Genomic DNA, 25,774 nt, shown 5'->3' on the forward strand with positions numbered 1-25,774 from the left:
GCTTCCAAAAGAAAGCTTCCCCTTCTGCTTAAATGTGGCATAACCAGTTGCCCAATGCTGACCTTACTTTATTCTTCATTGTATATGTATAAGTGTTTTGCCTGCATACATGTCTATGTACCACATATGTGAGTGTCTATGAAGGCCAGAAGAGGACATCAGAACAACAAACGGTTTTGAGCTGCTGTGTGGATTCTGGAAATCAAACCTGGGTTCTCTGCAAGAGTAGCCAGTACTCTTAACTGCTGAGCCATCTCTTCAGTCCCCCAATACTTATCTTGTAAAACATTATTGTTTCCAGAGAGAAAGAGAGAGAGAGAGAGAGAGAGAGAGAGAGAGAGAGAGAGAGAGAGCATGTTAGTGTGTCAGTGTCAGAGTCTATGGACCTGCTCTGTTTTCAGAGACCCTCCATCTTAGGTGTTGTTCTAATCAGCTTTGACTTGATTGACAAATTGACATAGCCTAGAGCGGTGGTTCTCAATCTTCTTAATGTTTAGACCCTTTAATATGGTTCATCATATTGTGGTGACCCCCCAACCACAAAATTATTTTTGTTGATGCTTCATAACTGTAATTTTGCAACTGTTATGAACTGTAATATACATATCTGTGTTTTCTGATGGCCTTAAGTGACTCCTGTGAAAAGATAGTTAGCTCCCCCAACAGGGTCGTGACTCATAGGTTGAGAACCACTGGCCTAGAGTCACTGGCGAGGAAACCCCTGGATTGGAGAACTGCCTAAGTCAGATGGCCTAGAGGGCATGCCTGTAGGCTGCTGTCTTGATTACTAGCTGATGCAGGAGGGACTGGTCCACTGCGAGTGACACCACTCCCCAGGCAGTGGCCAGCTGGATATGAGCCTGCGAGAGAACCAACAAGCAGCGTTCCTCCATGGTTTCTGCTTCAGATTCCTGTCCCGACTTCCCTCAGGGATGGATTGCCACCTAGAAGTATCAGCCAAATAAATCCTTTCCTCCCCATGCTGCTTTTGGTCTGTTTTATCACAGTCACAGAAATAAGACGAGATCAGATGCCATTGCCAGCCTTTAAATGAGCACAGCTTTGTAGTGTATGTGACGGCTGGGAGGGGTGCAGCCCATTCTTCATCCTCATTTTCCAAAAATCTTATCTTGCCAGATTTCACTGAAAATCCTGTCAGGAATATCTGGGTCACAGGGATTGAGCATCTGTGAGACTAAATTTGAGGAGAATGAAGAACTTACCATGTCATCTGTTCTCATAAACAGTTTCTTCCTCTCGAATGAGTTCCTATTTCTGGGCTTGGGGTTATTCTATCACAGAATACCACCTTAACTGGCACAAGGTGTGCTTCTGCATTCTGCATATGCACACTTGTCCTAGGGCTTCAAGGGCTCGCCTGTGCCCCACTCTCCTCCCGAGCTAGGACGTCAACACAAGGAAACAGAGATCATCTGCCCTTCTTGGGTTGTCACTCATAGACTTGGGGAAGGTGGTGCATGCTTTCAAAGAGGGGAGGGCACCGTGTCTTGGGACTGCAGGGGCTGCCGTGAAGGAGTGAGCTCAAGTCCAGCTCTCACCAGGCTTTGTTGTAGGTGGATTTGTCCACCCTCAGTAGTAGGGGGATCTGTCCCTCTCCTGCAGCCTCTGAAGAGCTATTTACTGAGGGCCCATCACGACCCAGTTCCAGCTTGTATATGGGGCCATTGGTTTCAACCCTGCCCTTTGACCACTTGTGTTTTGCCACAGCCCATGGGTCAGTCACATAGCCAGGGAGAGGCAGGGCCAGGAGCAGACTGAGACCTGTCCGTGTCTAACCCTTGCCTGAGGAGCCCTGTAGGTGTGAGGCTCACTGCTTTCTTCTTTTTAAAATTTAGTTAGAAGATTTTTCTTACAATGCACGACAATGTACGTGGGTCACATCCTTTCTCCTTCCCTAGCTCCTCCTAGCTCTCTCCTCCTGTCTACTCACCCAACTTCATATTCTTTCCCTTAAAAACCAAACCTAAACAATACAAGAGAAAGCATATACTCCTTCCCCACCCGTGACACACACACAAGTAAATAAAACAAAAAGACAGTAACAGAGTCTGTTTTGGGTTGGTGAACTATTCCTGAGCATGCAGCCTGCCCTGGAGTGAAGCTGATATACCCATTGTTACTCATGTTCAAAATCTGCACAAGTTCAACCAGAAAACAAAACAAAACAAAAAAATCAGCACTGGGAAAGGGAAGTGGCACAAAGTCCCATCTGTAACCAAGAAATGATAGCTGCCGGGAGAGGGGAAAGCAGTTTTCTTTACTGGAGGGTCACATTCTTGTTCTGGAACTGAGGGCTCCTTACACTCAGCTTAGCTCTGTGCTGTTAAAAATCAGTGCCTTCCTCCTCTGTAGCTACCTGCTCCCCAGTTCTGTGTCCTGTTGGCTGGTCACCCCACTGTCACTGGGGGAGGTTGGAGAAGGGCACAGCCAGGCACCTTTGTACAGCCTCTTTGAATACTGTTCCTAATCTGTGTTTCCCTTCCTGCCCCCACAGGTGACCCTGCCCTCTCTGGGACAACCACAGCTGCTGAATTACCAACAAACTCCACAGAAATGGCCGGGGCCTCTGTGAAGGTGGCGGTGCGTGTCCGCCCCTTCAACTCCCGGGAAATGAGCCGGGACTCCAAGTGCATCATTCAGATGTCAGGCAGCACCACGAGTAAGTACTGGCCGGAATGGCCACACCATCAACTGCTGGTCACATGGGACCCAAGAGCCGACCTAACTTAGCCTAGGTGGAAGAGCTCTGAGCCTTCCTCACCCACGTGCTGTGTGGGGGTCCCCAAGCTCATGATGCCCACAGAAGACAGCTTGAGGAAACAGAAATTTGTTCTCAGGTTCTGGAAGCCAGACATTCAAAATCAAGGCGTGGGCAGGGCTTCCCGTCCACGCAGGGGACCATGCTCTCTGCCTCTGCAGGTGTCTGATGGTTGCTGCCTGGTTGGGCCTGTGGCCATGTTGCTCTCATGTCTGCCCACATTGTCCCTTGGTGTCCCTGCTGTCTGTGTTCCCTGTGTTCTGGTTGTTTGAGGTGGAGTCTCAGAGTGTATCTTAAGATGGATTAATAGTCACACCGTGGCCCAGGCTGTCCTTGAACTCTTGCTTCAATGTCCTATGTTGTAATTCCAGGTTGGCCTGACACACAGGCATTTGCTATCATATCTAGATGTATATATGTGTCCTCAGGTGGCCTCTTTTAAGGTATAACTGAATTCATTGTGACTCCACTTTAACAGTAATCCCGTCTTTACCATGCTGTTTTCAAACCTGTACTTGGTCTCAGCTACTTGGGAGGCTGAGGTAGGAGCACTACCTAAGACTAGGAGTTCAAGCCCAGCTTGGGTACCATAGTGAGGTCCAGCCAAAGGAAAAAAAGAGGCTGCTTCCAGATAAGACAACACTCTGAGGTTCCAGGAATATGAATTTGAGGGGTGCAAGCCAATACTATTTAAGTCAGGGTAGGTATGGTTACAGCTCTGGGGTTTCTGCTCCCCACTTTGTCTGCTCTTTGCCGTGTTTCTCATTTGGTCATGTCAGACTCTGACAAGTCAGGAGGAGTATTCTAACCTTGGGGAGCAGGAAGCAGTATTCTAACCTTGGGGGCCAGGGGACAACCCTTTCTTAAGGCCCTGGACATAGACCTGCCCCAAAGTTCCCATAAGCAGCAGGATCTGACTGCTAGGGTGGGGCACAAGCCCAGTCTCAGAGGCGCTTGTCTGTTCATTCTTTTTATGGGGGAGATTTCTTAATGAGATCTGATAGACAGGCAGAGAGGTGGGCAGATGACAGCGGGAGGCTTGCTGGATTTTCAAGATCTATGAACACGCCCAGTCTGGGCCATCTGTGGATGCAGTCCCCGCATTCCTCCACTAGGGGCGCTGTCAGCCTTACCTCTGACTCCCTAGGTGTGGTGGGCTCACTTTGGGGTCCTTTTTAAATGGCCCAGTGTTTGAGTAGACTTTGCTGATGACAGTCCACCTTAAAAAGCTTGAGTCTTAGGATAGGAACGGGTTGCCACCTCTGTTCAGGGTTGTCTGGGCTTGATGGAGACGTGAGCCTGGGTGTGACGTGGGTTCCATCCATGGTCTTCCACAAGCTCTTGCTGGTACAGACTGTACCCAACGGCTAGCACCAACGGCTGTGTGGTCCCTCTGTAGGGTGTCAGGTAATGACAGGACTCTCACTGTGTTTAGTCCTGTGCAAGCATCTGCTCTGTCATTTCCTAGCTCACAGGTGGCTGCTACATTAAGGGTCTCAGATTGTATCCATTGCTGCCTCTTTGGGTGGCCACTAGGCCTAGTGAGCGGGGAGGAGGAGGATGACTTTGGGATCACTGTGGGTGCAGCAGGCACCTTTAGGTCCTGTTATTCTGTAATTGTCATCTGGGTAAATAGCGTTCTTTGTCTGAGTGTTCCAGACCTAGCAGCCGGGTCATCAGTGCCACATCTGTCCATCTGTCGCTGACACAGCCAGCCTGGGCCTGTCACAGTGGGGTTTTGTGTGTCTTATTCATGGTCCATACCCTCACTATACAATGGGGCAGGCTACACCTCTCTTTTGCGCTCCTTAAGTCATATCCTATACTCAAAGGACAAGAAGACGGTGAGGCTCTGGTTCAGCCATGTCTCTGTGCAGGCCTCAGGGCAGGCTGATGACAGGTCCCCAGGCTACATCGAAGAATCATCCTGGGGTGTGGCCCTGCGTGAACTCCAGGAGAGGCGGGGATAAAGAAACCTGGAGGGGCTGCACTGTGCTCTTGGCTTACTTGGGACCCACCTTGGTGGGTCATCCCTTTAGGCCTCAGTTTCCTCACCTGTGCAAAGGAGTGATTGATGCTGGGTACTCCCCACAGTTCAAATCGCAGGTCATTTCTGAACGCTCTACTCTCCCAAAGAACCCCCGGGTCGGGAGACAACTGCCCCTGCCTCCGCTCAGCAGCTGCTCCTCACTCTGCTGTGATCCTGGCTGCAGGGAGACAGTCTGGCCCTGAGAAAGCTGCTCGATTAATTTCTTCCCTCCCCACCCCGCACACCGCCCCACCCCCACACTGTCCTCCCCAATGGGTGGCCATCCCTGTGCAGGCCCCACAGGCCTGGCATTGTGTAACTTCTCTTGAAAGAGCCTGCCTCCCAGGGGCCCAAGCAGAATAAGGGTGGAAGGGATGGAGCCTTTAATGAGCTGGTCCAGTGGACTGGCTTCTAGGCCTGAGTGGCCCCATTTTGCCCTCCTCCTGCTTCCACATGCAGCCTGTTGCTTTCTGGCCTAATGGGCTCTGCTCTGAAACGGACTGTTGGGGGTGGGGTTGTTGGCACAAAACAGGCCTTTGCAGGGTGAGCTGGGAGCTGTGATTAGACAGCTAGGCCTGATGCTGCACTCTGGGATCCAGGCCTGTGCTGTGTGAACTGCAGGGGAATCTCCCCCCTCTCAGGAGCTTAGGTCCCATGGGTAATGACTGAAGGTATTTTCATTAGCACATACTGCAGGGTCGAGGAGACAGGTTGTTGGGGGGCAGGAGCAGGCGGGCCCATGCCCAGAATTCTATGCCAGGGAGACCCCACAGTGGACTTTCCCCTTATAGCTTGAAGTGAAGCTATATGAACCACTTATAGCTTGATGTAACGTCCTCCCCGTATGTGTATCTCCAAACTCCCCCCCTTTTGTAAGGAAATCAGTCACACCAGAGGACATCACTGTAATAAACTCCATTTGCAGAGACTCCCATGTCCAAACAAAGTCACCTTGACAGACCAGGGAGTTCATTTTGAAGTCGGTACAGGTTTTGGAGAACAGCTCAGTCATGGCTGAGAAGAGGCATGTTGTCCCTCCCCATAGGGCTGGAAGTTATTTTGGACGCTGGCTGGTGGGGTGTACCATGGTATTCTAAAGGCTATATTGTGATTCTCACTAAGGAAAGCTGGTCCCAAGTTGACAGAGTCCTGGGGGTGGGGCAGCGTTACTTTCCAGAACTGATGGTGACTATGATTGGTCCATGTCCTTTATGGATGTGAGGACCCAGGGCAGGGTTGCATCTTGCCTGGAATCCTCAGCCTACATCAACACAGGTATTTTGTTTCTGACAGGCTGGGGACCACAGCTTTAGGGTGTGGGAATCCAGTCGCCCCCATGTGGCTACTGAGCATAGTGCTGTGGGTCAGACCTGTTGGGGGTAAAGGTTGTAGGATATGCGGGGCAATGCAGGCTTCCTGGACTGTTGGGGGTCTCTACTGAGAAACTTCAGGGCCTAGCTGTGGGTGACACGTCAGTACTCACTCAGAATTTGTCCTGGCTATAAGATTAAGGCGTGCTGCCTCAGCCATGTAGAGGTTGGGCTGGGGCCTCTGTGAGGATGGAGGAGGAAGCGGGCACTGTGATACCTTACGAGGAACAAATCAGGATAGGCCCATGAACTTGGGTTATAACAATACGGCTAGATGGCACTCCCTGCCTAACAACAGGAGAGGAAAAGATTGTGATATGCCTGGCAATGAGTGCCCACCTGTAGGACACTGAGCATGCCTCCCCCACTGATAAGCTAGGAGCTAGGCAGGCGTAAGGGTTCCTGCAAGAGCCAGGACTGGGAATGCCACAGGGTGCCCTCGACTTCAGCTACTTTGGAGGCACAAGTGTGCCCGGCAGGGAAGGTAGATAACCCTTGACTAGGGGAGCTGGAGCCTGCGGTGTGACTGTCTTCAGGAAGGAGGCACCAGAAGACAGGCCTGGCCTGGTGGTGCCCTCTGGCATCCGTGAGTCCACCTCAAAGAGAGGGCAGAGACTCCTGTGGGCCTGCAAGTGGGTCTCTGGTCCCATCTAGTTTGTGGGTCTGGCTATCTGGGACCCTCTGAGGGCTAGGCTTTTGCTTGAGGATGCAGCGGACGGTTGGAATCCCACAGCATAGAATCAACCAGTCTCGTTTTCTTGTGCCCTTGCAGCTATCGTCAACCCCAAACAGCCCAAGGAGACGCCCAAGAGCTTCAGTTTCGATTACTCCTACTGGTCACACACCTCGGTGAGCTGCGTCTGGTGGGAAGCAGCTGGCGTGGAAACTGGCCCTGCTCTGATTGCAGTGTGACCCCCAGGAGGCCAGAGACCTCTGCTGCATGCTCCCCTATAAGATGGGATGAAGACTCTACCCTATTGCTTGGAGGGACAACCTATAAGGACCAGATCCTTTTGCTCATAGTCCCAGCAGCATAGCTGTGACCACCCACTTGTCTTCTTCCCTTCCCCAGACATTCCAAGCCCAGAAATCCCAAAGCTGAGCCCTACCTATGGGCTCCAGGACCCTGAAAGCTGAGCAATGTGAGGACTCTGGGCTCCTCCCTCCCCAGCCCCCGCCTCCAGTCCACACCAAGCCCTGCTTGTGTTCCACCCCTTCATGGATCCTTCTGGAAACATGCAGTCCACCCCCTCCATCTCTCTGGCCTCTGTCTCTTTGAATGTGGTTCCAGAGTTCCCTGTTGCTGCTCCCTCCCCCCACCCCAAATCTTTCTAGCCCTTCTCCTCAGTTTTGTCCTTTGGTTTGACCATGCTGTTTCTCTACCTGGGAAACCCTCTGCCCTCAGGATAATGTCCAGGTGCCATAGGCTAGCCCAAAGGGTCCTTGAGCCCCATGAAGCCTGCCTCCTTTCAGCTCTAGCTATTGCTAAACCCACCACTGTCACGTGAACCAGCTGGGCTGAGCTCTTACATGTGGGCCTTTGCACATTCTGCTCTCTCTGCTGTGATCTCTTTGCCCTGCCCCCCTCCACTGCCCAGCCACAATGTCTCTCATTTGTGACTCAGAGGACCCCTCAGAAAAACACTCACAGTCAGGATTAGGATGTACCATAGCACATCTTTTCACCTCAAGGCCCTGTCCCCATTTGGGCTCTGAGGACTCTGGAGAACCTATAGCCTCCTATAGCCACACCTCCTCTCTCTGCAGCCCGAAGACATCAACTATGCCTCTCAGAAGCAGGTCTACAGGGACATCGGGGAAGAGATGCTACAGCATGCTTTCGAGGGCTACAATGTGTGCATCTTTGCCTATGGGCAGACAGGGGCTGGCAAGTCCTACACTATGATGGGCAAGCAAGAGAAGGACCAACAAGGCATCATCCCACAGGCATGACTGGGGTCTAGAGGAGAGTGGGAGGCAGCCTGAGAGGGGGAAAGGGTGGGGAGGCAGAGCACTACCTGGGATAGGCTGCAGGGGCAGGTCAGCCTTAGAAGGTGCCCAGCGGGGACGTAGCTACAAGACAAGGCACCGGCTGAGCAGATGGCAGGTAGACAAGGGGTGAGCATATGCTTGGGATACAGATGGCTCCTCAGAAGCCACTTTATGTCTGACCTCTCCCAGCCATTCTTTCCTCCCAGCGGGAGGTCTCTGGATCCATGCTGGCCAGCACTTGTCCTGGTCAGAGAAGGAGGAATACTGACTCAGCTCAGGAACGGTGCCCCCAGCCTCTATGCAAATGAGGACAGGACAATAGATAACCTAGGAAAGGGTCAGATACTGACCAGGGGAACATTAGAATTAGACAATGGGTTGCTTGGATTCAGGCCTTTACATTGGAATGTGCATTTGAGAGGGACCAGAAGGGTCTGGCAAAGCAGTACCCTGCCTGGGCACAAGCTGCCCACAGCACCATCAGGGACAGGGCTCCGGGCCACCCTCAGCAGCTAACATGTTTTCTTCCGTCTTTGAAGCTCTGTGAAGACCTCTTCTCTCGAATCAATGACACGACCAATGACAACATGTCCTACTCTGTAGAGGTAGGACATCCTGCCTGCCGCTTGTTTCTCAGTTTAGATCTGGGGAGTTCTAAGTGTAGCTGGTGATGCTCTTCTGACCTAAAATGAGTATCTGTTCCTGTCACTCATCCACACCATGACTGTGTCCGCATGCCCACATGGGACTTGGAGACTCTCAAAGCTAGGGGTGATGGGAAGTTGACTCCTGGCAGGTGTTTATTGAATAACTACTTCTTCTGCCAAGTATAGAGGCAGACACCACAGAGCTGGAAAGCCTGGGCTGTGCTGTGTCTGAGGTAGCCTCAGAGTGACCGCAGGGCCTTGTGCTATGTGGCTGTTCTCAAGGTGGCTCTGAGTGGGAGCGGGCCGGACAGGTAAAAGTAGGCTGACCCTGGCTGAGCGCCCTCTGTGTGCCCTGCCCATCAGGCAGCCGCCGTCCTGCCTTGGGATCCCTAATGGTATAGCTTGGTCCTGTAGGTCCGTTACATGGAAGGAGGGCTAGGCAGCTAGAGGTGACACAGAGGCTGCAGGCTGGGATGCTCTGTGTGCCCTGCCCAGGGATCAACCCTCTGCCCTGCCACAGGGTCCTGATGGTATAGCTCAGCCTCACTTGGGGTCCTGATGGTATTGCTCTACAGGTCAGCTACATGGAGATTTACTGTGAACGGGTTCGCGACCTCTTGAACCCCAAGAACAAAGGCAACCTGCGTGTGAGGGAGCACCCTCTGCTGGGGCCCTATGTGGAGGACCTCTCCAAGCTGGCTGTGACCTCCTACAATGACATCCAAGACCTCATGGACTCAGGGAACAAGGCCAGGTGTGTGGGGCGACTTGTTCTCCTTGGCCACACTCTCACTCAGGGCACTATTGTCTTCACCCCTTGGTAGGTCTGTGTGATGGCTCCCAAGAAGGTATGGGCCTCATGTGTCAGGCCGCTGAGGACATGGGGACACCTTGGCTCCCGCCCACATGAGGGCTGCTAGTAGGCTGAGCATGTGGGCCATGTCACCTCCGACAACAGGGCTCTGACGGCAATACCAATAGCTTGGAAAGACAGCCCTCATGCCCGAGGGCAGCTGTTCTATCAGGCCTAGGTCTCGAAACTGTGAGGGTCATCATGGTGGCCATAAGCAACCCATCTCCTTTAGCCTGGAACATTGATTGTCATGATGGTCCTTCTGACACACATAGGTTGCCCCAGGTTGCTCAGGTGGCTGCCTTCAGCTCTCGAGGTAGTATGCGTGTGTGTCCTGAACTACCCTGACAGCCCCTCAGGGTAGTTCATGATACAGCCCCTCAGTGCAGGTGAGGACACTGTGACCTTTGCATGCCAGAGGCAGGTTCTGAGCTGTTGCATCTCCATCTTGGGAGAGTCTGTGAGGTTCTTGTAAGGTTGGGGCAGTGTTGGGACCAACCCCCTCCTGTCTCAGGCAGCTTCCTTGTTATGTTCTGTGGAGTTTGGCACTAGGGACGTGGTGGGCTCCTTGGGCTTCCCAGAGGGGCAGTGAGATGGGTGATAGATACTTTCTCCTTCCAAGGGTGTTCCCACATCAAAGCCTGTGAGAACTTCTGTGATCTTGAGTCTCAGTAGCAGGAAGCTCCTGAGACTCAATGTATATACCCCAATACACACGACACCATTTGAGGGCTGAGCATATCCATGATTGACTAGCAGATGGACACTGGGCTTGAGTTCTGGCAGGTGGTGTGGTCACAGCCAGGCTGAGGAATTTGAGCCCCGATGACCTAGATGAGCACACTGGTACCGCTACTGACACTCATGCCTGACCACTGGGTAAGGGACAGATAACTTCAAGCAGCTCCCTGCTCTCAGGACTGTGGCGGCCACAAACATGAATGAGACCAGCAGCCGTTCCCATGCTGTCTTCAACATCATCTTCACCCAGAAGCGCCATGATGCAGAGACCAACATTACCACAGAGAAAGTAAGCTGTGGAGGGATCTGGGTGGGCAGGTTCCATCTAGGCTGGGTTAAGGGTTGAGGGTAACGCTGGTGTTTATACAGACTGGCAGGGCAGGGTCCACACTGGGAACAGGACACGTGGTGAGCAGCACCTTTTTCAGCACGGGAGGCTGTGCTGAGGAGGCACAGTCCTGGAGGTCCCATTGTCTGATGTTCTTTCTGGGGTCTTCTGGGAGGGCAGCGGGGTCCTTCTGAGTCTTTTATCAGTCTCTGTGTCCCTTTGCCTGGAGGTTCTCCTGTGTGAACATTCTCTCAACCTCCTGGGGGAAAGGCTCTATAGAGGAGCTAAGTAGGGTCCATGTCAGTTCCTGACAGAGCTGGGGTCACCTGGGCCTGGTGCAGTGCTCCCAACTGTGTCTTTATGAAATAGCGAGAGGCCAGGAAGGCAGAAGAGAGCCGAGGTCTCTAGAGAGGACAAGGTTTCACTGCCAGGGTTCCCTGAGAGAGTCCCTCTTATGTCCAGTATGTGGTCAGAAGAGGCTGTGCCTTCCTGGGGCAACCTGACTGACTAGCTCACTGAAGGAAGCCTGGCCAGGGCCCTGTGAGGCAGCTGAGCAACAGCTAAGGCCTTTTTTGGATCTGTGTTCAAATTCCATCACGGATGATTAGAGACATCTGTGAGAACGGGCGACAGTGCCTAACTGAGTCTGCCTCCTGTGTTGCTGTGTATAGCGCCCAAGGAGGCAGGGCCTCGGGAGTTGTGGGCGCCTTCTGAAGAGATGGTGTGGTGTCTCGCTGGGAGAGAACATCAAAAAGCTATGAACAGAGATGAAGAAGGAAACTGGGAGAATCAAAGATTGGAGGATCCCAGGGAAAGGGTGTGACCTTAGCTCTCAAGTAGCTCATGACAGTGTCCCCAGAGGGACAAGCTCGGCTCCGCAGCCCTGCAGCAGCGTGGTGTTAGGGGCTTGCAGCAGGAGATTGCATTTGGTGCTTCTGTCGTTTCAGGTGAGCAAAATCAGCCTGGTGGACCTGGCTGGCAGTGAACGAGCTGACTCCACAGGCGCCAAGGGCACACGACTCAAGGTAGGGCCAGGCTATCGCACCCAGAAAGAGCACTGAGTCCTGGCAGAGGCCCAGTGTGCTCTGGGGAAGGCTGGACAGGAAGTCTGTTTGGAGATAGGCCACCACCAAAAGGCAAGCCTGAACAGGGGTGGAGGGGGGGGTATATGGGCTGGAGCCTTTGACCTTCAGTAGGTAAAACACCAGTCTTGGCACTCCAGCTCTAGTAAATGAGGACAAACACCAGCTGGAGACTAAGCCCACAGTGCCCTTCACTGTACTTCATATTCAGTGCTCTCTGTTTCCCACCCCAGAGGAGACAGGCTGTGGGCCGACAGTGGGCTGAGCTGGATAGCCTGTGTCCTTAGCGCACACCCTCTCTGGAAATAATCTTGCATGTCAGGAAGGAGCACTTTTGCTCTTCTGAGTGTCTCCTGATTTGACTTAAGCCATGATCTGTTGATTGGGAAGGGCCTCTTGATGTACTGTGAGGGGGCATGTGAAAGGTGACTAGGGTGCTGATGGGAGCTGAGCAGAAACACTGGACCTCTGTCCAGTTGCTTGCCCCAGCATCCCCTGTGCCTAGTGACCTCAGAGATCAGCTCCAGAGCCTCAGCACTCTGCCACTCAGGCCTGGCCCCAGAAGATCGTGCTAGGTCAAGGGGCTCCAGGTGCCACCTGCCATCCTGATCACCTTCTCTACCCACAGGAGGGAGCCAACATCAACAAGTCTTTGACTACACTGGGAAAGGTCATCTCCGCTCTGGCTGAAATGGTGAGCTGGCCCCAGGCTTCCGTAGCTAAGTCGGTGGGATAGACTACAGATATGCAACCCTTACCTGCCCTCAAGGAAAAGCTGGCTGTCTTTCACGCATTTTCCTTGGCTCTGTCTTTGGAGAGGGAGCTGGGGTTCAAGGAAAATGCCCAGAGATGGGGAGAGTGCCATGAAGCTAAAAATGAAATAGCAGCTCTTGTCAGAACCTCAGCTTCCTCACCTGTAAAACAGAGGCAATGCGCCTCCCCTTCACGCCTTTCTGAGGGTTACCATGTGTCGACAGCAAGCATGTTGGCCCGTGGATGGGTAGCACAGTGGTTGGCTCTGACCGCTGTTGGTCTGGTACAGGCCTTCCTCTAGAGGGAGCCCACAATCCTTTGAAGAGCTGGGTTTGACATGCCCTATGGTGTCTACTCAATGGGAAGACTCAGCAGTGTCTACTTACCAAAACACCCCGGGAGGTTTCTAGAGACCTTACCCAATTCTGAAATTCTTAAGAGTATGCAAAGATTGCTGTGTGACAACAGCCTGAGAGGTCGATTTGCCTGTCATGACCAGCTTAGGGTGGCCCGCTGTGTTTGGGCAGTGAATGACGGATACCTAGCATGCACTTGGGCTTCTGCCTACAATTTGTCCCTCTGGAGCCAGCCTGTCCTCTCTGTCCACTGTACCCTTGGACCCTGGCTTTGCTCCAGGTTCTTAGACTCTTTCTGTCCTTTGTTTTTCAGGACTCTGGCCCCAACAAGGTAAGCTGATCTCCAGGGAAAGGGGTTGGGAAGGGAGTGGCCTTGTCCCCAGCTTCCCACTCTACAAATCTCAACAATAAGGCCTGCACCTCATTTGTTCACTTAATGAAGAAACAGTGAATGAGTTCACTTCAGACCTGGGTCTTGGGATGAACAACACCAGTCCGGCTCCACACTTGGGGGGGACAATAAAGAGAAACATGAAAATGTAGTTACAAACCGGGATGAACTCTACACTGGGGGTGGGGGGGGGATGGCCTTCAATGGTGGCCCCAAAGGGAAATTCTTTGATCTGAAAGGATAGAAAGCTTTATGGAGAAGCCTGGCCTCAGGCAGAAGACCTAAGGATTGGCAAGGAGCCAGGCAGGCAAGTGGGTTTGGCATGTAGTCAGAAGGGCTGAGGTGAGCTGCTGAGGCAGCGAGAGGTTGGTATGCATAAGGGAAAGGCTGTGAGGCAGTATGAGAGGAGGCAGGTGAAAGTGTGCCGGATTATGTGAGGAGGTCCGTGAGCAGGTACAGGAGCTGTGCCAGGGAAACTGCAGGAACTGTGCAGACAACTGCGCAATACTATCCGGTTAGACTATAAAGAAGTGGTCAAGAGTGGGACAGTGAACGAGACCTCGAGTGGGTGGAGATTTCCAGAAAACTGTGAGGAACTGACTGGGAATTTGTTTGAGGGACTGTGAGAAACTGGGGGGGGGGGGGAGTGCCCGGAGAAGCTGATGGTGAAGTCTGCCAGGGACTGACAAATTGTGTGACTTTTGAGGAACTGCTTGGTGGTGTGGTATTGTGTGGCATTGTGGAAATATGAGATGAAATTGTGGGGAATGACGTGGAGTGTGATGATTCATTAGGCACATGAATTTTATAGAACCGTAAGAAGTACATGAGCAGTTTTGAAACGGAGTAAGAATTCTAAAGAAACTGAAATAAAGTGTGTGTGTTGATTCTTTCTTCATTGCCGTGACAAAATCCCCACCGACGATGTGAAAAAGGAAGAGGGCTGGCCAGATGGCTCAGTGCATAGAGACGCTTGTCACCAAGTGTGGCTGCCTGAGTTTGATCCCCGAACCTACATGGTGAGAGGAGAGCCAACTTCTATAAGTTGTCTTCTGACAGCCACATGTATACAGTGGCGCTCATGTGTGTATGTAAATAAAATTGTTTTTTTTTTAAAGATTCAGTTATTTATTTTACATGATGAGTGCTTTATCTGCATGTACACCTGCACGCCAGAAGAGGGCATCAGATCCAAATATAGATGGTTGTGAGCCACCGTGTGGTTGCTGGGAATTGAACTCAGGACCTCTGGAAGAGCAGCCAGTGCTCTTAACTGCTGAGCCGTCTCTCCAGCCCTAAACGAATGCTTTTTAAACAGAGAAAGGAAGGGTTTATTTTGGCTTACAGTTGGAAGACATGAAGACAGGAGCTTAGGAAGGAGAGCAGCAGTGAATACTGCAGCCGGGCTCTCCTTTTTGTTTAGCCCTGGACCCCAAACCTGTGAGTGGAATGGAGCCTCTCACATTTATGTCGGGTCTTCACACGTCACCCAGCTCGACTAGAAACCACAGCACAGACATGCCAGGTTTGCCTTCTGGGTGACTAGAGAGTCTTTAAGCTGACAGTGTTAACCACTGTGGTCTGTGAGAAACTGAGCACCAAGAGTTGAAGAGTGTGAGGGGCCGAAGAAACTGGGAAAGGGCGTGAGAAACAGCATGCAGAGGCGTGTCCAGGACTTTTGAGGATTTGACGAATTTGGGGGAACTTAACTCTGTGGGCAACTGCGTGAATAACAGGATCGTGTGGAAGTGTGTGAGGGAACTGTGAGGATGTGTGCGGGGAAACCGTGAGAAACTGTGAAGAGTGTGAGGGAAAATGAGCTATGGAACTTGTGGGGGAATGTCACTGAATGGCGTAACTGCTGTGTCTAGGATTGGGGGCTTCTGTGGAAAACTGTGAGGGGCATACGCAGGTTTAGGAGAACCAGTGTGGAAACTGTGAGGAGGTGTGTCTGAAGTATGTGTGTGGCCATGTCTGGAGGAGTGTGAGGGTTCTGTGGACTGTTTGTGCAAGAACCATAGAGAAACTAATGAGTAGATGTTTGGTGCTGTGAATAGTGTGTGGAGAGAACAGTGTGAGAGGTGTGTGTGTGTGTGTGTGTGTGTGTGTGTGTGTGTGTGTGTGTGTAACTTATGAACACTATGGAGATTATATGGGGGCACTGAAAAATGGAGAATTATGTCAGGGATCCTGCAAACAAAGAAACTGTTTAAGGGACTGTAAAAACACTTTTTAGGAAAAAAATCGTGCGGTTGAACTGTGTCACTGGGAAGACCATGAGAACTGTGAGGAGGCAGGAATGAAACAGCGTGGAACTCTGCGGATCTGTGTGCGCTGCTGCAAGGAACTGCTTGAGGAATAGTGTGTTTAGCTGTGAGGGACTGAGTGAGGGGCGGGGAAACCATAGAAGACCGTGTGGGAACAATGTGACTCGCTGTGTGAGGGACCATGATAGAAACTTTTAGGAACGGAGTGAGGTTTATGTTTCTGGTTGAGGAACGGAGCCTGGAGAAGAAGCAGATATGGATGAGGAGATGTGACAGGGGTCTGAGGATGGATGTGAGGTCTTTGGTCCCACTTGGGATCTGGCTGACTGTGATTTAATAGGAAGCAGTGCTCAGCCAGGCTTCAGCTGGGCCGTGCTCGGGCATGGTATAGATTGGGAGTGAGATAATGGCCTGGCACAGTCAGCAGAATGGAAAGTCAGTGTGGCAGTGATCCAGACATGAGATGGCAGAGAGAGAGAGAGAACAGAGGGTGGTTCTGGGAGGTGGCAGAGATGACTGGACAGGGGCTGCCAGGGGATGGGAGAGAGCAGTGGAATCAGGCTGCTGGGCTCCTTGGCTAAGGGCTGAGTGAGTGAAGAAGTTATGTAACGGAAACAAGAAATACAATCTACAACGGAGAACTCAACCTCAGGAACTAGAAATTAAAAACCAAACCACTAGTATTTTTTTTTTTATTCTTCTTGTACCGGTTTCCAAAGGCGAAACAGAAAGTGCCTGGTATGGGTGGACATTCTTACGTGCAGCAGTTCTGAAACCTACTTTGATGGTGTGGATTAAGAACATTAGAATTCTCTACCCTGTGAGGTTGTGGATCTTGTCCTGGGGGCAGGTTTAAAGAACAGTGATGAGCTGTGTCTGCATCTGAGGAAACCTTTGAGAGGGCATTCGTGTATCTCCCTCAGAGTGCAGGCTCCAGGAGATGGGGGCTGTGTCTGCTGGCCACAGCAGCTGCTCAACAAACCATTCTTAAGCAAATGCACCATGAACTAATAAACAGACACTGGACAGTAACTATGTATCCATAACTTACAAATTATCAACTCACCCACAGAGTGTCTATAAGAAGCCAGGGTCAGGGGTATGGAAGATGTCCGTACTGTGGGGGAGGCACGGGGAGAACAGATTATTAAAGGAGAGGCTCGGAGGTGACTTCTGAGGGACAGGAGGGAGTTTTGTGGGGCAGCGGAGACTGGGTGAACGTTGGTAGCATTTCACTGGTGGTGAAGCCTTTTCACTCTGGTTGAAGACGTTCTAGCAGAGTGGGATAAGACACAGTGGCCAATGCCAGTAACATTAGCGTTCCTGAGCTTGAGTCCAGTTGAGTGGCCCAGACACAGTAGGATGGGTGAAGGAGGAGCCGGAACAATGTGCTAGCACAGCCTTGATTCCAGCCCAGATAGGAGTTGCTGGGAGGTGGCACCACAGGATTCAGGTGAAGCATGGGGAGGCACTGAGAACGTGGTACTTGCCTCCCTTCCTCCCTTCCCTTCTGGTAGACTCAGGCTTGACCTTGAATGTCCCCCACAGAACAAGAAAAAGAAGAAGACTGATTTCATCCCTTACCGAGACTCCGTCTTGACCTGGCTTCTCCGGGAAAACTTGGGTGAGCATGCTCGTTTCCTGGTCACCAGCTCTGACTTCCACTCTGGGTTATGCCTGTCTCCTTGCGGGGAAAGAAACATTTCTCAGCCCAGTGAGGTCTCTTGCCCTTTGTGGGCAAGTCCTAAGACATCCTGGAAGGGCCAGCTGGTTCGTAGTACAACCTTTCTGGAAGACCTGGGGAGAGGGTGGGGAAACCAAGCAAGTCTGGAGGGCCAGAGTGGCCCTTGGGACCCACAGAACATATGCCCTGGCGTCTACTTTAGTGGGCGAACTTGTTCATGACACCTGAACAAGGCCCCGCACTTCTCTGGACCTTTAGTTTTTCCTAGCAGGGATGTAGCCCTTGACTCTGGGAACACTGCTTACCTGCTGCAACTTGAGGGGTGACATTAGCTCCCTGGCTGCCTGAATTCCAAGTTAGGGAGATGATGGAGAGAGAAAGGCTGACGGGTGCGTGGCATGGAGCCCATTCTTTCCAAAATGACCTCGGGTCCTCTCTGGATACCCTTATAGAAGCTGACACCCAGGGTGATAAACTCGGTCTTGGGTGGAACCCCGGCTTCCTTGGCAGCATGACTCTGCACCCCACAGCTGGCCACATCCTGCTCAGGCCAGCTTCATGTGCCATGGCAGCCCTGAGTATGTAGGAACATGGAGGGGTAGATGGGCCCAAGTGATAGGAGTGTCAACACGGTTACCTGTTCCCTCACCTGAGATGAAACTTAAGGTGTCTCTCACAGGGCCACAACCAGTTTTAGCCCTAGAGGAAGGCCTCAGGGAGAACCCCCTCATTTGGCCATTTTTGGGGTCTGTGCCCAAGCCCTTCTCTCCTCCTCACAGTCTCTTTAGTAGACTCACTGGAGTGCCACAACTCAGGGATGTGACCCCCCCCCCCAAGGACACAGTCCTCTGAGGTAAAGCAGGCAAGAGCATGGGCATACTTGGAGCAAGAACAAATGGCAGTCCTGCTGACTGCAGCAGGCTCCACGTGTAATGTCAGGACTGCTGAGCCAACTGACCCCAACTATCCAGCCCCCAAACCATGAGAATCAATGTTTTTTTTCTCTAGTTATCACCTACTCTAAGCCAGGAATCTGATGTTAAATATCGAGGAAAGTATTTCAAATGAAAATGATAAAAATGGGTGAGAAATTATTGGCCACAAATCTTGAAATACCAAACAAACACAAAAACCCCAAAACTCTGGCTTATCTCAACTATAGGGGAAAGGAGGCCCCTGCTTGGAAAATGGCTAAATAGAAATGAGAGGTAGCCAAGGAAGGCCCAGTCTGCATTGTCTCCATAGCCCGGCACTGAGATTCAGTGTCCTCTCCCGGCCTCCTCATCTTCACCTGCAGCTGCAGTAAGAGGACCTTGCGTACAAACTGGTTGTCTCCCCACAGGTGGCAACTCCAGGACAGCCATGGTAGCAGCCCTGAGCCCTGCAGACATCAACTATGACGAGACCCTCAGCACACTGAGGTATGTTCCACAGGGGGCCTGGGTAAGAACATGTCCTTCCACCTTTCAACCAATAACACCAACAAAAGGGTGTTCCATTGGGGGGCATTTGCCAGGAACTCAGAGGTGGCAGTAACTGTTCTGGAGTTATGGGCCCTGTTCTATTCCCGTTATCCTTTTAGGGTACATTTCAGGGCTGCGGGTAGCCTAGAGGCCTGTGGCACCAGTCTGGAAAAGCCATACTTCTGGCTGTGTGAGTGGAGGATTTACATTAGCAAATGTGGTCCAAGTAGCTCTCCCAAGATCTCCCACTATGGGGTGGGCGTCCTGGGACAGGAAGTCAGCTTGACCGATCGGGTTGGGAATGTTTGGCCTCTGTATACGTTGTATATACGTGTATACGTTCTGTGGGAAATAGAGCCTGTCAAGGTATATTCACATGTGCTTCTGGGATGGCAAGTTAGCATGCTGATCTGTGACATGTGTGTGACCATTCTCACACACACATGCATCTCACACCCCTGGAATATCAGATTCAGGTTCAGGGGTCTCAGTATGGGGTAGGACACTCCTCTGTGCCTTTGGCTCCTACAACTCAATTTCCTAAGTAGACAAGGCAGGCTGGACTATTCCACTTGTCTCCATCAGGCAGTGGTTCCAGAGGCTATTCTGTGAGGCAGTGGGGTGATTTCTCATTCTGCCAGTCTAGGCCAAAGATTTTCTCCCTAGCTGTTCACCAGGCAGAATTCTGAGCACCCCTGGGTTCTGCTGTGTGGTCCTATTTCTCAACTCCTACATTCCTTTCCTGCCCAGATATGCAGACCGGGCCAAACAGATCCGCTGTAATGCCATTATCAATGAAGACCCTAACAATAAGCTGATTCGAGAACTGAAGGATGAGGTGACCAGGCTACGAGACCTGCTGTATGCCCAAGGTCTTGGCGATATCACTGACAGTGAGTGTCCGTGCTAGCCGGCCCTGGGTAGGGTGGGGCCTCAGACCTGGGGACCTTTTGGGCCTCATGCCCTCTCTTCTGGGGCTGCCTCCTACTCAGGTTCTGCTGGCCATACCCACAGTTGTCAAGGAGTGTTGAAGTTGCCCAAAGCCTCATCCCTCCTCCAGCTCCTGGGCAGGGTGCCTTGGGGTGGGAGGCCTGGGCGGGCAAGGACAGGGCCAGGTTTTCTGACCTTGGCCTGGATGGATTGCATGATTTGGGTTTGGAGCTGGCCCAAGCAGGCCAGGGAATGTTTCCTGGAAGCCCACAGGCTAGCTGCAGTTGCTGGGATCTTGGTGGGTCCTGTGTTCCTACACTGAAGACTCCTTTATCCTAAGCTGTTCACTCTGTGAGATGGGTACATGGACCCTTGGGAGACAAACTGCTCTGTTTCTCTGTCTCTTCCTCCCCTGCCTGCCCTCCCCATAGCCAACACTGTGCCCGGAGGACCCAAATGTGTGTATTCCCCACTGCTGCTCTACATCCCTGCTTTCATCCCGGCCATGGGGGCCACAGGGCAGCACGGGTGGGGAGGGAGACCCACCACCTCTTCTGTCTCCCCTACTTCAGGGTCGGAAAGCAAAAGTCCTCCCCCATACGGGTATCCACTGGTACATGGGGGATTGCATCTGCCTCCCAGCCACCTTCCTGGTTCATCCCTGTCTGTGTGGGAAACTGAGGCAATAAGTAGGCAGAGTGCAGCCAAAAGCGGCTGGGGTTAGACTCCTGAGCACTCATGGGTCTAGAAAGGTCTAGAGCCCAAGGACTTGGAGGGTCAGAGGACTTGGAGGGCTCCTGGCCTACATCTACCTCTGCCTGCTCCTGCTGCAGCGACCCCCATATCTGTGTCCCTGGAAGTTTCTTGAGGCTGAATATAGCAATGGTTGCTGCCAAGTCCTGCCCTACAGTGTCTCCCCCATTCTGAGGCCTGGGTCCTTGGGGTTTGCCTCCCCAGTGCCCCGTGCTGTCCTGTGTTGGCTGCTGCTCTGCTGTGTGTCTGCTTCTATTAGGAAGGGCCTGGCACTTCTCTCCCAGGTGTCACAGCCCAACTCCCCATCTTTAGCGGTGATGGAATTCTGGGGTGGTGGAAGAGCAGGGGCTCCCTCAGGAGTGTCCTCCATGCACCTTCTCTGGGTAGTCTTTGGACTGTCCTGGGTTCAGTGGAATGACGAATACAGCCTGGCCTGCAGCCGAAGTGCAGACCATCCGTAGGTGGTGAAATTGAACGATAGGGTGTAGGGAGGACAGGTGCCTGAGTGAGCTTAGGTAAGCTCTTGGCCTCTGGTACAGGGGTGCCGTGGCTAGCAGGCATGGGCCTTGGGTACAGGGGTACAGGTACAGGGGCTGCAAAAATGCCCTAGTCAAAGGGGGAGTAGAGTGAAATGTGATACAGAGGGGCTGTTAGTTGCTGCTAAGGGATAAGAGGGTCTGTAGGTCAGGCAGGCGAGTGGCAGGGATGAGGGTAGCGGGAGACCTCGCATGCTGGGCCAGGCTGTTGTGCCTTGCCTGTGTTTCCCATTTCCTGCTTTCCCCTGACCCTGCCTCTTGCTTTCCCCAACTCTTCTTTCTCTTCTCTCCCTCTATCTTGCCTTCCCTTTAAGTCTTAGACATGTCCGACTTTGAGAACCGTAGCTGTAACTGTGGTGGGGCAGAGCTAAGCAAAGCCCCTAACGATCTCTCCACAGTGACCAATGCCCTGGTGGGCATGAGCCCGTCATCTTCGCTCTCAGCCTTGTCCAGTCGTGCAGCCTCTGTGTCCAGTCTCCACGAGCGCATCTTGTTTGCTCCAGGCAGTGAGGAGGCTATTGAAAGGCTGAAGGTGAGGGCCGCCTGGTCCAGGGAACCCCTGGGGGGTGGTGATAAGGCCTTTGGGATAAGGTAGGCTTAGAGAAGTTAAGAGAGGACTCTTGCTTGTAACTGCTGGGACAGCCCTCATGTACAGCCTTACCTCCTAGGATCAGAGTAGTACAATCACGGAAGCTGTTGGCATGTGCCCATGATGGTGCAGTGTGTTAGCCCACCCACAATAGCTAGGATAGATAGTGCAGTTGGGGATTCAGGCATCATCGGGTAATCAACAGAACTTCTAGGCAGTAAGTGCCTTTGAAGGTTCTTGACCTCCCCGGATGGCCTTGACCCTGAGAGCTAGGGGAGGGAAGCCTCACTGAGGAATGCCAGGCACATGGTTCACATTGCGTCTTGACCTGGGTGTGCTGACACTGATACAGGAAACAGTGGGCTGGGCAGTGGCTGAGACAGGGGCGCCCTATTTCAACAGCACCTCTCAGGTGCCACTGTAGGTCTTGGCAGCTCTGCTTGGCACCCTGCAGAGCTGTCTTCACCAAGAAGGGAGGTGGGCATTCACACTCTGAGCCACTTCCAGACTGTCAGTTTTTCTTGCCCAGTGTGTTCCCTGGTCCCCAAAACTGGGCTTGGCTAGTTCTGGGTTTTTCAGCCTCATACTCCCTCTGAATACAATGTGGCCTGTAACACAGAGCCCAAAAGCTGGGGGCTGAGGGACCAAGGAGATGAGAGACAGCGGCTAGTGTGAGGAGTGACATAGGGTGACCAAGCATCAAGGAGCATGGAGTTCTTGAGGTCGGAGGCAGGTGGCCTATTTGGGACTTGGGGGCCCTCCCTGAGTATGGGGGTCCTCTAGGACATAGGTGGGAAGGAAACAAGGGCAGTGCCATTGCTGAGAGGTGCTGCCATGTCCTGAGAAGGAACTGTTCTGTTTGGGAGCTGCTTTCAGTACCTTTCAGGGGTATTTGCTTCCTCTTCACTCCTGATTTATTTTGCTATCCTTGTTCTGGGGTGTGTTCACAGGAAAGATTCACGTATGTCGTACTTCACCTTGCTCCCCCGAATCTCACATGCTGGAAGGTGCCTGGGGGGTTGAGGCCTAGTGCTCTGCGGCCCCTTTCCCAGCTCCCCTGCACCCTTGAACCCCACCCCACACACATGCACATGCTCCCTGAGATCTCCTGTGCTCTGTCTCGCTTCCCAGGAAACAGAGAAGATCATCGCAGAGCTCAACGAGACCTGGGAGGAGAAGCTGCGGCGGACAGAAGCCATCCGGATGGAGAGGTGGGCAGTGGGTTAATAGGCCTGACAGTGGGAGTGTATCAAGAGTACCGGCCTCCAGCCCTGAGGAGCCAAAACCTGGGGTGGGGGCGGGGCGTTGCATTCCAGCTGTGGGACAAATCTGTTTTGTCTTACCCAGGCAGCTAGCATGTGGCAGCGGCCACTGACTGTTGAGGCCATAGGAAACAGATCTCTGGGTCAGCACTGCTTCACCAGTGAAGCACCCAAGCACTGGTTGCTGGTGGGTCAGGTAGGGTGGGGCTGTTCCTGAAAGCCTCTGAGCTTATACTGACCTCAGCTCTGCCTTCCAGGGAAGCCTTGTTGGCTGAGATGGGTGTGGCCATGAGAGAAGATGGCGGCACCTTGGGTGTGTTTTCTCCCAAAAAGGTAGGTGCTGGACTGTGGTCTTGTGCCAATGTGGACAAGGTGGCACTATCTCTGACCCCTGGGGGAAAATGTAGCAGGATGGGGTTCTGGCCCAGGCACGGGTCAGTCTTACTCGGACTTTCCATTGTGTGGTGGGACATCTTGGCGGATGGGTAACATGGCATGGGTTTCTGAACTGCCTGAGGTTTGAACTGGATCCCTCAAGATTGGAACAAGACTTGGGGATGATACCCAGGCTGGAGAGCTGAGTTTTGTGGACCTAGCTCCTCCTCCCCAGAGCAGCTCTACTGGCTACGGAGCAGAGGGGTGAAAGTCTATGAAGAGGGCACTCGTCCTCAGCCATAGCCAGGTTCCAAGCCCTGCTTTGTCTCAAAGAAAGGCCATCTTGGGGGAAGTGGAGTTAGAGGTCTGAACATCTAAGAGACAGGGCTGAGCACCTGTTGGGAAGCCTCTCTAGATTCTGCCTTCCTGCCTTGGACCTGGAGCTACTTATGAACAATGCATCAAATGATGGCTTGAGGCGGCAAGTTGTGGGCACAGAAAGAAGCCCAGGAGGTGTCTCTGTGTCTCTGTGAGCTCTAGCCAGGCCATGCAAGGCTTGTTCACTGCATGCACACAGAGAGGTTCACTTAAATTTGCCCAAATGTGAGGTACATTATGTCAGAGAGTTTTTTTGTTTGTTTGTTTTTTGTTTTTTTAACACATACCTCTGGCCTCCAAGTCTGGTGTAACAAGTTCTTCCTTCTGGCTGGACTAGTTGAGGATGGCCAGGACCTCCACCCCTGCTCAAGGGTGCACTTGAATTTATAATGTAGTGTGGCAGTGGCTCACCCCAGGTTGTCTTGGGGGAAGTAGTCCCATCCTGGCCCGTCTTCCCTGTTACAGGATCCTTGTTTGGGACATTCATGTCTCTTTTCTTCTCTGCCAGGTTGGGGAGGGCAGTATGTCTCCAGCAGACCCAGGTTCAGGAGAGCAGAGGACAGGCAGGTTGGCCACTCTGAGGATTCTGCCCCTCCCCAGGAGAGTGACCGTTCTGTTTCTTCTTAGACACCTCATCTTGTCAACCTGAATGAGGATCCTTTGATGTCTGAATGCCTCCTCTACTACATCAAAGATGGGGTTACCAGGTAGGGGCTAGACAGGTCGCCCACCAAGGGGTGGGATCATAGTCTGGGAAAGTTAGAGTCCTCTCCAGCCTAGATCCAGCCTGGGTCTAGTGTCTTGGGCGAGTGTGGGCCCCTTTCCCATCATCCTGCACTGCCCCATAAGAGCTGAGTTGGTAATCAGCCCCATGTGGCCCATGATGCTTTATCTAAAGTGTCCTGGTAGTCTCTTGACCATGCTAACATCCACACATTTCCATAGTACATACACCCTGGTATTTAAAACCAAAACCAAAACCAAACAACAATAAAAGAAATAGCTTGGACATCCCTGGGAGGCTACATGTAGGACTGGGCCAGTAGAGGAGGTGTGCTGGGCACCTGCTGCCCTGATGCACCATGATTCCTCAACAGAGTGGGCAGAGAAGATGCAGAGAGGCGGCAAGACATCGTCCTGAGTGGGCACTTCATCAAGGAGGAGCACTGCGTCTTCCGGAGTGACTCCCGAGGCGGTGGAGAAGGTAATGTTCTGCCTCCCCCGTCACCCAGCCTGCCCCCATCGTGATGACAAGGCAGCAGTAAGACCTAGTGGGTCAGTGCGGGGTGGGGGTAGGGCACTTGCCATCCACCCAGCTTGCCATATCTAAGAGCATCTTGAATATGCTTCTGGATGACTGTGTGACTCTTAAGGACAGCTGAGTGACACCCTCTATTAGAAAGGTGTTTGCGAAAGGCCTGGTGATTCCTGCAGCCAAGTGGCTGTTGCTTTGGGGAGCCAACTTCCTCGAAAGCTGGCGCCCAGGGGCATGGTGGGCTGCTGGGATGAGGAGGATATTAAGTATGTATGGGAGCAGGTGGAAATGTGTGTGGGCAGAGGGGCAGTGAGCTGTATGGATTGAGCCCACTCTAGGGCTGAAGTGGTTGTGAGAGTATACTCTCCTGTTTTCTGTGGAGCAGCTGTTTTTCCTGCTTTTGCTCCACTGCCCTCCACAAGATGGAGCTGCCTCCGTGCTGGGCCTGCTGTGTTGAGGTGAGGACACTGTGCCCACACCTCTGAGTGCAAGGCTGGTGCCCAAGACAGAAGGCACCTGACCAACTTTGGGCCTGAATCCCTGTCCATGCTGGCCACCTTGGGATGGTGGCCCTAAATGGTGCTTGGAACAATTGTCACTCCTAGATTTTTCTGTCCACAAATTTCCTTTTCTCTCCTGCTCAGATGAGTCAAAGGGGTCTAGGACCTCTTGGAGACACATTAGCCGCTATTTTTTTGTTCTTGTCCACTTATAGGCCTGAATAAGGACTCCAGAAGACAAGCTCAGCATTGCCTCCACAGCCTTGACTTGGGCCCACGGATCTCCTTGACATTTTTCTCCTTTACTAAGTAGAAGGGACCGTCAGGCTCCTCCAAGGGGTCTTACTCATGGTCAGGTTTTGTGGCAAGCAGGAACGAGGAGCCTGACTGGTACCTAGCAGGGACAGGAGGACTGAGCTACTGAAGTGACCACTCTTACAGTCCCCCTCTTCTCTGTCTTG

General features: G+C 52.4%; 1 protein-coding gene across 14 annotated transcripts in view; it reads left to right on the forward strand.

Annotated features, from left to right (window-relative positions):
• Kif1a (kinesin family member 1A) overlaps nt 1-25,774 on the forward strand; it is an 83,604-nt gene that overhangs the window by 15,351 nt on the left and 42,479 nt on the right. For 8 of the 14 annotated variants that reach the window (XM_055616935.1, XM_055616936.1, XM_055616938.1 and 5 more), the window contains exons 2-19: nt 2,516-2,680; nt 6,951-7,027; nt 7,946-8,125; nt 8,710-8,775; nt 9,393-9,571; nt 10,589-10,700; nt 11,687-11,764; nt 12,450-12,515; nt 13,244-13,261; nt 17,137-17,212; nt 18,615-18,693; nt 19,486-19,628; nt 20,097-20,123; nt 21,353-21,486; nt 22,675-22,754; nt 23,063-23,138; nt 24,186-24,265; nt 24,656-24,762. In XM_055616935.1, coding sequence (XP_055472910.1) covers nt 2,575-2,680; nt 6,951-7,027; nt 7,946-8,125; nt 8,710-8,775; nt 9,393-9,571; nt 10,589-10,700; nt 11,687-11,764; nt 12,450-12,515; nt 13,244-13,261; nt 17,137-17,212; nt 18,615-18,693; nt 19,486-19,628; nt 20,097-20,123; nt 21,353-21,486; nt 22,675-22,754; nt 23,063-23,138; nt 24,186-24,265; nt 24,656-24,762 — 1,684 coding nt within the window. In that variant the 5' untranslated portion in view covers nt 2,516-2,574. The remainder of the gene's footprint in view (nt 1-2,515; nt 2,681-6,950; nt 7,028-7,945; nt 8,126-8,709; nt 8,776-9,392; nt 9,572-10,588; nt 10,701-11,686; nt 11,765-12,449; nt 12,516-13,243; nt 13,262-17,136; nt 17,213-18,614; nt 18,694-19,485; nt 19,629-20,096; nt 20,124-21,352; nt 21,487-22,674; nt 22,755-23,062; nt 23,139-24,185; nt 24,266-24,655; nt 24,763-25,774) is intronic. The other 6 variants (XM_055616939.1, XM_055616941.1, XM_055616940.1 and 3 more) reach the window with 1 other exon arrangement.

Source organism: Psammomys obesus, unplaced genomic scaffold (genome assembly GCF_907164565.1).
Source record: "Psammomys obesus unplaced genomic scaffold, mPsaObe1.curated_primary_1811, whole genome shotgun sequence".
NCBI lineage: Eukaryota > Metazoa > Chordata > Mammalia > Rodentia > Muridae > Psammomys > Psammomys obesus.